The sequence below is a fragment of the Solanum tuberosum genome, unplaced genomic scaffold, assembly GCF_000226075.1.
Source record: "Solanum tuberosum cultivar DM 1-3 516 R44 unplaced genomic scaffold, SolTub_3.0 scf00099, whole genome shotgun sequence".
Taxonomy (NCBI): Eukaryota; Viridiplantae; Streptophyta; class Magnoliopsida; order Solanales; family Solanaceae; genus Solanum; species Solanum tuberosum.
In genome coordinates this window covers 607,085-620,250 of record NW_006239023.1, presented here as the reverse complement: position 1 = coordinate 620,250, position 13,166 = coordinate 607,085, and the positions used below count along the sequence as shown (strand labels likewise).

Sequence of the window (13,166 nt, the reverse complement as noted above, 5' to 3'; positions counted from 1 at the left end):
TTTTTTCTCATCCCACTCTTCTGCCCAAAAAAAAAAGTTTCAAAGTTTTTTTTTTTTTTTGGAGTGAATGGGAAGTTAAGTGTGAGGCTATGGATACTGGGTAAAGGATGGGGTGGGGTAATAAGAAAAAATAATAATATTTTTTTAAAAAATAATCTTTTATCTTGTTAAATTACTAATTTTTTAACATTTAATTATCTAAATGTTCTTTAATTTTTTTTTTATTGCATATATCTATGCGTACGTAAGTAAAAAATTCTACAGCACATGTGGCATAAGGGGGGAATTTTTAAATTCATTTAATCAAGTAGATGGGTAATTTTAATGTTGTCAATAGTTAAAGGACTAAACTAATAATTCACACCAAATTTAAGAGTGTTTTCAGTATTTATCTTTTAAAAAAGAAAGTAAAAAAAAGGAGTACAGCTCTCAAGTATTTAATCAAGCGGCTCTTACGCGCAACTCCATATATTTCCCTGTGATTTCCACCGCACCATCTTCACATATTACAGTATTATTATTCAACCCTCATCAATTATTTACCTTCTTTTGGCCGGAGTTGAAAAATTCTCTCTGTGTCGCAATTTGAATCAAGCTTGCGAACTGTAACTATGGTTTGCGATAAGTGTAAGTTCGAATTCTCCTCTTTTATTCGTAAATTGTTCATTACAAACAATTTATGAGCAATTGATTTTGACCTAGGGTTTCATAAATTGTATTTTCAGGTGAGAAGAAGTTGTCCAAGGTGATTGTTCCTGATAAATGGAAGGAAGGTGCCAGCAACACTACTGAAGGCGGAGGCCGTAAGATTAACGAGAACAAACTGCTCTCCAAGAAGAAAAGGTTACTTTTTGTTCTTCCTTTTTTCTTTTCTTTTTGGTTAATTGCTTTTACCAGTCCGTCCTGATAGTGAATTCCAGTCTCCTTGTAAATTTCCCTTTAACTGACCATAGAATGGAAGGAGAATAACTGAGAATCGTATGCTTACTTTTTTAAGAGAATTTTATTTTTTGATTATATGCTTGCTTTCTTCTAGGAATTTTTGATTGATTTGTGATGCCAGTCAATTGAGATTCATTATACTACTTGATACATACCAAAACTTTCATCAATCAGAACTCGATTACTATCTTCTCTAGAAGGAATTCAGATGTTAAATTACTAAGATAGTCAGGTTTTTTCTAAATGCTGGTCAGTAAGGAATGATTAGCTGTGGTATATTTGCGGACCTGAGTAGCACCCAAGGGTGTGACCTAGGGATCAATGAAGTGGGTGCAAACTATGGAGACCAAGGCTTTAAAATCAAGCAGAAACAAAAGAACACTAAGCATGTCTTCCAATATACCTGAGCGTTGGTGGACAGAGTTACCCAGTACCTGGGCTGGTGGGAGATAGTAGTAAGGACACCAACACCATTATAGATAGAAGTAAAAATTACTGACTTGAGTACTTTAATCTTAGCTGCATTATTGTTTGTAGATGAAATATAATTAATTTGGCTGAGAGATTTGTCTTTCTTATTGGGGTGCTTGTTTTTCAAATCAACGAAGGAAACGGTTGAGTAGATTGTGAGGGAGATGACACAATCCAAAAGTAAGTGTGTATCCTAGGAGGGAAATTCAAGTCCTTTTCTCTTATTTTTTTAAAACCCCCCCTCCCCCACACACGCACATACTGAGACACATTAAACATCAGAGTCTTGCTATGATTCTTTCTGATCTTTGAATTTGCTAATGATAACCTTAAAAGGTTGAAATTGTGTGTTTAGGTAGTTCAGACTGAACTACACTCCAGTATGATGTTATATGAGGAACCCGTTGTCTTATTTAAGAGCTACCTTCAATAAAAAAAAGGAAAATTTACATAAGTAAAATTGCACAAGTTCCACATAGATGTCTCTGACAAGTCTTCCTTCAGTTTACTCTATGTTATTGACACCTTCAATGTTGGATATAGTGGTTTGAGCTAAAAGCAATGTCTGGCTGAATTACTGCAGTAGAGTTCTGGATAATATAAGAAAATCAGTATTAACACTGTATGGACGTGAAGTCAAAGAGATGTTGTACTAGCAGAATGAATCTCTGAAAGCAGGAAAGAGGAATGAACGAAAACTTTGGGCAGTGCCTATTGGAAGGTATTGGATCTCATCCAAATACCGGGTACCATGTGAAAATAGGGAAAGGGGAGAGATACTCTAATTGAATTGGGTTATTAAGGCAGAAGCAAACATTGTGTTGAAAGTTTCTCTTGTAAATTCTTCTAAGCTCTCTGTCTTTGAATTTGATAAGTTCAGATACTGAACAGTTATGATTATGGTCAGTTTGGTTTATACCCCCTCCCACACAAGATAGGTCATAGGATAATATTCATATTCAAGCCAAGGGTCATGGGATCGAAATCGAACAGCTGAACATTTGTTTATAAAAAAAACATTTAGAACAAGTTGTTTTCCTCGGATTTTCTTTGTATGAGACGTGGAATTACAGTTGGATTGGTACACCTCTGGAAGAGGAGCAAGATTGTACCCCACTTTGTGGAGAAAGAATGCAATGCACCATTTAGCCAAGAATATTGGCTACAATATGCTTCTTTTAGACCATAGAATCAATATAAGTTCTAGAAATCTAAAATAAAAAACTAGAAATCATTGTATTGCAATGCTAAAAGTGGCAAGTGGATAGCCTAACCTGGTGTTCTAAGGTGCTTTTTTTTTTTTTTTTTTTTTTTTGGTGGTGTTGCATGATTGCAACCATTTTCACTCTTTAGTCATCAGCATCCTCTGGTAAGTGTTGTGCTGAATGAAATGTTTTATATGATTTGTTGGGATATCAAATGCAGTTTGATTATATTTGTCATCGTTTTGATACTTTCTTACTAGGGAACTTGTTGTATTGCAGGTTAGTTTTTTTTTTTTTTTTTTTTTTTTTTTTTTTGGTGGTGTTGCATGATTGCAACCATTTTCACTCTTTAGTCATCAGCATCCTCTGGTAAGTGTTGTGCTGAATGAAATGTTTTATATGATTTGTTGGGATATCAAATGCAGTTTGATTATATTTGTCATCGTTTTGATACTTTCTTACTAGGGAACTTGTTGTATTGCAGGTGGTCACCTTATGGAAATACAAAGTGCACTATTTGCAAGCAACAAGTGCATCAAGATGGCAAATATTGCCATACCTGTGCTTATAGTAAAGGTAATGAAGAGTACATTGGAATTGCATATGATTTAATCTTAATGGAAATTCTAGTTCCAAATGATTTATATTTAGGGTATTGTTTCTTTATGTCCTGTCTAAAGTGTTTTTCCTGTGCAGGAGTATGTGCAATGTGTGGAAAGCAAGTTCTTGACACCAAGCTATACAAACAGAGCAATGTATGATGTGGACATGGTTGACGAACTAACTTCAATGTTACCTCAGCACACTCTTATCTTAGAGAATTGTTCTTACTTTGTGAATGCAATGAGAACCATTTGATTCTGTATCCATGATTCTGTAAAAATACTAAAAGAGCTGCACCGTATGAAGCGCTGTAAAATGGTGATCTTTTGAAATATTAATTCCAGTCTTGTCTTTGCAAATTGATTTTGTATGAGAAGTTAAGGCTTCTGATCAACCTGGAGGGTGTGAAACTTTGTTTGCAGTACATAGCTACGTGGCGAAATACGTAGATTAGCCTTGTTATTGGCATTGAATCAAGGAAAACAGTTACTAACCAATTCATGACGTACCAATTCTACAAGCTGAGTACTTTATTGACTATTAATGGAGGGTCGAGAATTCTGCTGGTGCTTCTCAGTTTTCTCTGCGCCAAATGACAACCATTTATAATGTATTCCACTTTTAACAAAAAATAGTGAAACACTCCAACCATCTTTGATAAATAGCTGGTTCATATTTAGGAAGTCAAAAGGATCTACAGAAAATTATTCTATGTAAAAGCATCTACCTCGTGCCTGCATTCACGCCATATCTGCTTTGCACTTCTCCTAATAAACATACATTCAACTTTCTCATTCCCAATCAGGATATAAATAAAAAAGTCTCACCATGTATGATGCAGTTGTGGAAAAGTTCACAATATTATTTGTCCAGGGAGCAACATGCAGTCTTAGAAGAATCAAGCATGAAAGAGTATTTCTCATCTTCTTTATAAAAAAAATGTTTCTCATTTTAATCAACTTGAAATTACTTTTATTCTTCATTTCTGGCTGATGAGAACAGTTAAAAGACCAGAGAAGCATTTTGCCCTCCGATGGTTGAAATGGCATTCAACTCATCCTAAGATGATGGAGGTGCACTAAAAAAATTTAACCTTATACATGAAGAAAATAATGCAGATAGAAAGCATATACTTTAGCGGAGCTAACACTTCCAATTGGTAATGACAGACCTGCCATTTTCATGTTCACAGTTAAGACTATGGTACATACAAATACAACATAGCCAAGTATGAAGTTCATTTATATGGAACGGAATTCCTGTCTTTTCACAACATATAGATCCTTCGACACATTCTAACCTAGCACTACAACAGCAAAATCACCGTGGGGAGCAGCACTCATCAGAAGAAGCTTGTCCCCCAAAATTACTCCAAATGCAGTATACTTGTATCTGTCTCAATATGTTTTTTGTATACTTAATTATTTTGAGTACTAATATAGCTATGACACTGACCGTGAAAATCCAAGTTCTATGACATACTTATCAATCCAATAGCTCTCCTTGTCAAAATAATTTTGCTTTCTTCAATAATTTAACATTAGACTTCCGGCTTCATGTGTGAGAATACTCCCCATCAAAACTGGTCTCATCCTACACATAACTTTGAGTAAAAACAAAAACTTTTATCTTCGGCGCTTTGATTCCTTGCGCATCTCAGCCACATAGCTTTCAAAGTTGGACTTCTCCCAAAGTCGTCTTTCAATAAGATCTTCCTTGGTTGATTCGTCTGATAAAAGAAGCATGATTGGAAGAAATCATAAACAGCAAGAAATGAAAAGAAAAACTTTATCAAAACAATAGATTGGTAGTATGACAAGCAGCAATGATCGAGGAAACATTTGTAAAAAGCATCACAATCGCATATATATCCTCAATCACTTTTATCTACATTTCTCAAGATATACATGTGTATCTGAAACTACCACAGTGTTCGTAAACACAGGAAAATCAGTTTGTCTTACCAATAGATATCCATGAATCAAGAGAAGCCCGAAGGGACCTTCGTGTCAAATAGGAGGCATCTTCCCATGAGTATGGAGCACGCTTGACATTGTACCTCCAGAACCAACATCCATACCACAATAACAGCTTCAGAAGACAGAAGAAGAATGTCAGGAACCCTTAATATCTTGTATTCATAAGCATAAAGTATCTTATTTTAAACCTTCTAGCAGAACAAACTATAAGCGCGAGGAAATTTGGATCGTTTTTTCATTTCATTGTTATGCATAAAACACCAAAATGCTGCTACCTTTCCCAGAGTGTAAGGAAGAAGTATAAAACGGATTCCAATTAGATCCCAAACAGAAGGCTTTTCAGTGCCCTTTATATCCAAGTTGAGTTCCTTGCCAAGTTCTTCTTCCACCTTCCTGTCACAAATAGCAAATTCGGCTGATAAAACCAGATTGAGCAAATAAACAAATTTGAATGACAGCCCATATGAAAAGGCAAGTATATTTCATCAAGCTAAACCAGAAGATTCAGGTTGCATAGTCAATGAACGAGAGATATGCTCATACTTGTCCATCGGCTTGTTGCCCTTCTTCCTATTAGCCATTCCTCCAGTGCGTTGAAGCTCCAAAGCACGTAGCTTGTTTTTATAAGCTGGTGTTTTCTTGACCATGTCAATAGCCTAATAAAAGAGGAAATCACAACTTATAACACATGGCAAAGTACTAGGAAGAAGCCAAAAAAGCACTATTTCCATCTCCAACTATAGGTCACTCTTTTCTACTTTTTGCTTAAGCTAGCTGTCTCACAGAATTCAACATAAGGAGAATTTTATTTTGTTTTATTTTATTTACCATGAAAGTAACCTTTCAATACATTGCACTGCTTTTGGAGTCCAACTGCTGTTTTGCAATGTTTCCCACTAAACAATAAAATTGCTCACCCAAGATCATTCTGAATTTCCATTGTAAATCAAACTAAATAATGCAGAAAAGTGAAGAAAAGAATATGTAAGAAACCTGTTTATATTTTATGGTGAATCTTGGAGTGTATCTAGATGATTGATTAGTTAAATATTAAATTGGAAAAAGCTATGGTATCTTCCTCACCTTAGAATCTGCCTCATGTTGGTCTTATTCTTATTGGCATGTATGCAATTTTTTGGAAACTACTGAATCTTCCGATGCTCATTTAGAAGAGGGTAGAGTTTTATTAGAATCATGCCAAAACTTCCTGAATCTTTTGTTGATTCGAAGGTGTTTTCTGCAGACTTAGATCAAGGGTATACAACATGAATTCACAAAATCTCATCCTTCTTCCTCTTAAATTTTCGGAACAGTCACAGTAATTGTCATTAACTCTACCTATTTAGGATTCACAAAACATAGTAGGTTCCAAGCCCTGATAAAGATGGAGAATTGCAATAGGTCGAATGCTAGAGTAAAAGTGGTAGTATTATGATTGATTTTCTCTAAATATGGATAGATGCATGGTTAATTGGATCATTCTCAGTAACACCATTGTTTTTAGTTTATATATCACCACAGATTTCTCCTAGTTCTCCAGGTTTTTTTTTTTTTTGATAAAGTTAAAGTTGTATTCTTCAGCATTAAGGGTATGCTGGCTACCTCCAAAAAGTTACAAGCTAAAACCATAATTACATAGATCCTAGGAAATCTACCCACTGTTCTACTTCTTCTATACCATCTTCTTTACACCAAAAAAACATGTAAATGCAATTTTCTTTAACTTTCTGAATAGAGTTAGTAATATTCTCATGACACCTAAGGTTTCTTTCTCTCCAAATAGCCCACCAGACACAAGTAGGTACTATAGACCACCATCATTTTTGGGTCTTGCCTCCCCCCCCTCCTCATCCAGCAGCTCAAAAGATCAGCAGTATGTTCTGGCATCACCCAGGGCCGAGACAGTAACCCTACAGTGTAGGAATAAGTGGTTGTTAGTTTCTTCCTTCTCATGACAAAAAAAAATCTGGAGACAATCTGAAAGCCTCTTTTCTTGAGTTTTTCCTGAGTGAGACATGCCCTTCTGGTGACCAACCAGGTGAAGCATTTCACCTTGGTTGGGTGTTGCCCTTCCATATTTGTTTCCATGGACCAAGAATTCCCCAGAGTGAGTTATGACCTTTCTCTTATACGGTCTACGCACAGAGAGCTTACCATCAGAATCATGTTTCCATCTTATACCATCTGCTTCTGTAGTAAGGCCCGTGAATTTACCCAATTTGAGTAGCAGTTCAACAATTCTATACACTTCCCAATCATTTATATTTCTCCAGAAAGTGAGGTTCCATTCCTGAGGGGACCAAATCTCAACAATTTTAGCCTCAGGATTGGTACAAAAAGAAAAGAGATTGGGGAAGACCGAGTTTAGACACTCTTGTCCAATCCACTTGTCCTTCCAAAAATATATTTTGTTACCCACTCCCACCTTGACCACCAAATTCTCCTTTAGACTATCCCATAAATTTCTGATTGATCTCCAAACTGATACCACATACGTGCTATCTACTACATTAGACACCCACTCCTCGGTCTGCCCATACTTGTTGAGAATTGCTCTTCTCCATAATGCCTGATCTTCAACCACAAATCTCCAAAGCCATTTAGAAAGTAGACTTTTGTTCTGGACCCTCAGATTTTTTATGCCAAGACCTCCTGTCTTATCGATCAACATGCTATTGCTGTCCTAATTAACTCATCCGAGTACACTACTTATTGCATAGGAGTGGGGGTTTTACCCTGTGCGCACCCAAAGGATAGCGGCTGCGGGTTTCAAAAAAAATAAATAAGAGTTGAATAATCCAAATCCATATTTCCTCCGCTTTCACTTCTGGTGAATCATATTCTTATACTAATGACGATCAGGTGCATCAGAATAGGATGACAGGAGTAACACGGCTAGATGAACAATTTTCTAGTTTAGTTATTGATTACTAGTTTAGTTATTAAATATTATCCTCAAATTTATCAATAAAAAATAATAATTATCTACAAACAAATAATTACACCTCGTAAGATAGTCGATAGATAATCATAAAATGATGCATCTTCATATCAGCTAGGTTTACCCAGACAAATACTCAAGGCACACAGTTGCTTGTACATAGGAATCATCTCATTTAATCTCACCAATCATCATAAGACTATTCTTTTCTTTTACTATCTAAGGATAACACTGCTCTTAGATCATCATACTATAAAATGTCATCACGGGGATTTTACATTTTTCAAATCATAAAACTAAAATAAATATAGGAAATCAAGCAAAATAAAAGTCAGGACAGCATTCTTCAATTTCCAGACTAAAATACAAGGATCTCGTCTTTAACCACTGATTGCTAATGCAGCTTACAAACTGAGAGAAATCTTAGTGATGAATGTTTAGTATTACTTACCTGATTATATCTTGTCCACTGATTCAGATACTGAAATATTGAGACTATCAAAAGAAGACCAACGAGCACAGCACGGGTATCCTATAATTTCAAACACAAACAGCTAAGTGAGTATAAAATCAACTTTACATGTATAATGAAATCTCAAGCTCAAAGTTTCACCCATATGAAGTGTTGATAAAAGAATACAAATATCTGGAAGGGAATAGGAAAAGACTCACAGTTTTGTGACCATAGTAAGCATGGTAATACCGTGCTGTATTGTAGAAAAACTGAAAATTCAAAAGCATAAAAAGAACACATTAGTAAGCAACCTGATTATCATCTGTCAATCGAGAAGTCTAATAGCATTGGCCAAGAAAGTCCAATACGCATAAGCTGGACTCCAAGATGATAAAAAGAATGACATTGGGGTACTATGGAATAAAAATGGAAGCACTAGGACTCCTCGCAAAAATTCTATGAAATTTTTTTTATGCAAAAGAATATGTAACCAAAAGAGCAATGGAAACTAACCTCCTCTGGATGGGCAAGTGCATAATCATACTGCTCCCTTGTGGCTTCGTTTTTCAAAATCTACGGGGAAAATCAACCCTTTAATATTCATCACAAAAACATACTACTCCCCCGATCCCAACTATATGGCATCCCAAACAGTTAGACAATGTTCCATATTTCCATTAATATCTTTCACAACCTTTTTGTTCTTTTCTATAAAACATTACTTTTTTAGCTAGTAGTATAACATCTTTAACCCCATCCAGTCAAACAACACATATAACATGGCATAAAGCTAGCATTTGTGTTAGATCAGATGCATCTCGCTTATCGAAAACACAATGTGCTGACCAAGGCAACAAGAAAGCTCTTTTTTTTAACCCAGTATGAAATTAGTACTCCATTAGGATTTACCCAAATTGACTTAAGTTATAATACTTCCATCCAATTCTTCTTCTGGGCTCCCTTTTCTTGACTCAATAATAAGCTCTGCAGCTTGTTTATAATTGGATTTTATTTTTTCAGTGAACATAATTGAAATCCCAATTTGATATGCTAATTAATCTCTAAAAATTACTAAAGCAAAGCAAAAAAAAAACTAAACCTCAGAAACAGAACATTAATTACCTCATAAGCATTTGCAATTTTCACAAAAAGCTTCTTTGATTCTGGATCAGGGTTTTTATCTGGATGACTAAACAACACAATTATCAATAACTTCCCAATTCAACCAAATAATTTTTAAAAAAATATCAGTTGAGATAAAAGGAGCAAAATTTACTGTTTTAGAGAGAGCTTGTAATAAGCTTTCTTGATTTCAGAAGAATTGGCATTTTGAGTAACCCTGCAAAAAAAATAAAAATTAAAAAAATATGAAGAATTAGAAAAGATATTAGTTTAAAAGGGAGATAGATTACCCAAGGAGATCGTAACAGTCATCTTCGTCACAGTATATGGAGAAACAAGGCTGAACGAGAAGGGAGAGCACGATAGTAACTGTGAGCGCGAACCAGTGGATCGCTATTCTTCGCGCCATCACCGATCGTCGGCGTTTTTCTCTCCGTCTCCGACTAACCCAGATTGCGTTCTATATGAAGGCTGCTTTATTGTGTTTTTGAAATTACTTTTCTGTCCTTCCATCGTTGACTTTTCCATTCAGTCAAATTATCTCAACAAGCTTTTTTATTTTATTTTATTTTTTTTAGTTTCGGTGTTCGTAGTAACATTGGAGCCCAATATAATTTGAATCGAGCACTACATGACTCATTTGGGATGACGTTTCCAATGCGATTTTTTCCATATCCAAGGCTCGAACCTGAAACTTCTAATTAAGATTTAAGAGTGTAGCAATTTCACTGTCCCACTATTGCACCACAACTCATGTTGGTAACAATCATTTTAATTTCAGTAAATGTCCATCATATTGCTCTTTTTATTGATAAAAGTAATTCTTTATTCTTGATAGCTAGATAATTAAAATTTAAAACTAAATTAATTACAGGAACAGTTTTTAGTAGCCCAAACGTGACTAGAAATAATGCAACTTGCCAGTGCCATCAATGCAACACAAAATGAAATAATTTAATACTAACACAAAATATTTTTGAAGGAAATTGGTTAGGCCTTATTATATGGAGAATATTGTGCTCTAACATCTAAGTTACTAATATGAAAATTTTGATTGACCATATGTCATTACTCTCGATTAGAATTAATCAATATTATCACAGAGTCCGTAATGTATTTCTACTCCCTCTATTCACTTTTGTTTGTCATGTTTCATTTTTTTTTAAAAGTTAGTTTAACTAATTTTGGGAGTTAAACTGAATTATATTAGTTTAATATTTTAAAATTAAAATTTAAAAGTTTAAAAACTATACGAAAAATATCATAAAATTACAAAAAAATAAAAAAATCAAATTAATATGATGAAAAATTATATCATAAAATTTGTCAAAATTCATATAATTTAACTCTTGGAAAACGAAACATAATGAGTAAGAATAGACGGAGAGAGCAAACTTCATCTTAATTAATCGTTGAATTGCATAGCTTTTGTCTAAGTTGTTGACATGAACATACGCCTGTGGCCTTCATATATGGTTCAATTTTGACTGGCGAAGTGCACAAATAACCATTTAATTTTAGGATCCTTAACGAAAGAAAAGCAAATTTTGCAAAAACTTAAAATTTTGTCGCCTCAAATTAAATTCGAATTCGCGAGATTAAAGTTGAAAATAGGAGCTTTGAAGTTGGGCTTGTCAAACCTACTTCAGAGCCATATGTTTGATTTTAAAATTTGCAGATCAAAGTCAAGCTTGAAATTTTGAGGTTAGGCTTTGTAGAAGTACACATCTTTGGACTCATATATTTGAATTTGAATTTTGGCTTTTCAAACTTCAGACCTTTGGATATGAAGTTAGTTTTCAACAGCATTTAACTTTAGACCTGAATATCTGAAGTTCACATACGAGGTGAGGTTTGGAGCTGGCATAGCTATTGAAACTTGGTATTATACCTCAACTGCATGAAAATTGTACACAGTGCATGGTATTTAAATAAAAAATGTACGTACAATCCTAGAAAAACAACATATTTATCATTGAAATAAGTAGTAAAATGTATCCCTTCAATATTATTAATGTCTGATTTTTCTATTCACAATTCACATAGCTAGAGGAAGGAGCAACATCAAAGCATGGCTGAAGATTGCCAACTTTTAAATAATTCTTACAAACAGAATGTATTTTAAATGGTGCCAACATAACATTGGCTATCCTTACGCCCATACCGTCGGTTGGGAGGCCCAAGGAGGGTTTGGTTGAGCCCATTAACTAAAAACATCAAACTTTTACAAGGTGATTTGCACGAATTAATAGGAATATTTAAGGATGTTGTTTAAATTTTTACTCCGTTTAAAAGAATTTGTGTAAATATATATAACCTCCGACATCATAACTTTCACAAGCGAACCATAACATTTCAAAAGTTAAGTTTACACAAGTTAGGTATAAAGACGGGTTATAACTTTCATACAATTGTTCATAAGTTTTACCAAATAGGTAAAATTTGTCATGTTCACAAGTTACATGCATATTAAAGTTACTAACAAGACTTTATTCTAACTTAAATTGTTCATATGTATTGAAGAAGAATAGTAAACTTGTATGTTTTGTTCAATTGTTCACAAATTGATTCTAGCTACCATCATATTACTCACGAAATAAACTGTTTACAAGTCTTGATGGATAGGTAAAACTCGTATAGATGTGTTGTTTAATTATTCAAATTTATCACCTTTCTTAATTAATACTACTATTCTATTGATTTTGATTCCACACCTTCCTTCTTAAAGCCATCATTTTGATAAATTACCTTCAATAATATTAATCATACAAGTTAAAAGAATCTGTGTTAATGCCAGGTTCTTAACCTGGATGGTTAGATTTTGTGAGTTGTTAGTGTGGCATTTTAATATTTTAAGAATGTATTGCCACATAGTCATTGGTTTTCTGGCCGTTGGTTGACTTCTCACTTTTCATAGGTTACAAAATGTTGGATGCATGTAATGATAATCATAATTGCTGCATTATTATCTTATATTACTCCAAATTGGAGTTAGTGCCATATGCACATCAGTTTTGCAAAATGCCGTTGATGGTATTAGCCGTTGATAGCATTGGTGGGCATTTGATTGTCACTCTTAATTCCTCCATTATCCTTGTAACCTATGTAACTCCTAATGCCATTTATCTTCACTATTTACTACACCATTATCTTCCTATTCATTGCTAGGAAGACTTCTTCTAGTATAAATAGTAGTGTCTTCATTTGGTTTAAAGGACACAACATACAAGAGAAAAATATAGAGTGCATAAAGTTTGTCAAAAAGAGAGTTCTTATTAGTTGAAGGGAGGTGTTCTTTTTGTGGAGCTTTGGACTCAACTCTTGTCCAGAGTTGTTGAGTTATATTTTGTGATTAGGCTGTTGTATCCTGGAGGGGACAAGTCAAGAAGGACTACTGCTGGACCGGTGAAAAACATTTGCTGCAGTGGGCTTGAATCTCCTTAAAGAGA

The 13,166-nt window shown here is 34.4% G+C and overlaps 2 protein-coding genes across 2 annotated transcripts; one reads left to right on the top strand and one right to left on the bottom strand.

Moving 5' to 3' along the window:
* Positions 1-491: 491 nt before the first annotated feature.
* LOC102583524 (cysteine-rich PDZ-binding protein) lies at positions 492-3,580 on the top strand. Its single transcript, XM_006348013.2, has 4 exons — positions 492-627; positions 726-843; positions 3,103-3,194; positions 3,315-3,580. Exons 1-4 carry the CDS (start codon positions 612-614, stop codon positions 3,377-3,379), a joined length of 291 nt encoding a protein of 96 aa, XP_006348075.1. The 5' UTR covers positions 492-611; the 3' UTR covers positions 3,380-3,580.
* An 833-nt stretch (positions 3,581-4,413) lies between these two features.
* LOC102583196 (chaperone protein dnaJ 50) lies at positions 4,414-10,170 on the bottom strand. Its single transcript, XM_006348012.2, has 10 exons — positions 10,008-10,170; positions 9,872-9,934; positions 9,718-9,784; positions 9,109-9,168; positions 8,814-8,864; positions 8,593-8,673; positions 5,744-5,856; positions 5,476-5,593; positions 5,186-5,312; positions 4,414-4,950 (listed from the first exon to the last, which is right to left on the bottom strand). The coding sequence occupies exons 1-10, from the start codon at positions 10,124-10,126 to the stop codon at positions 4,847-4,849; spliced, it is 903 nt and encodes a 300-aa protein (XP_006348074.1). The 5' UTR covers positions 10,127-10,170; the 3' UTR covers positions 4,414-4,846.
* Positions 10,171-13,166: the final 2,996 nt, after the last annotated feature.

Excerpts from the sequence above, each read along its gene's own strand:
- LOC102583524 (XM_006348013.2), top strand. Across the intron at positions 844-3,102 it reads CTGCTCTCCAAGAAGAAAAG|GTGGTCACCTTATGGAAATA; the intron begins GTTACTTTTTGT and ends GTTGTATTGCAG. Across the intron at positions 3,195-3,314 it reads TACCTGTGCTTATAGTAAAG|GAGTATGTGCAATGTGTGGA; the intron begins GTAATGAAGAGT and ends TTTCCTGTGCAG.
- LOC102583196 (XM_006348012.2), bottom strand. The coding sequence starts at position 10,126 with ATGGCGCGAAGAATAGCGATCCACTGGTTCGCGCTCACAGTTACTATC. Across the intron at positions 5,594-5,743 it reads GGCAACAAGCCGATGGACAA|GAAGGTGGAAGAAGAACTTG; the intron begins GTATGAGCATAT and ends TATTTGTGACAG. Across the intron at positions 5,313-5,475 it reads TTCCTTACACTCTGGGAAAG|CTGTTATTGTGGTATGGATG; the intron begins GTAGCAGCATTT and ends TGTCTTCTGAAG.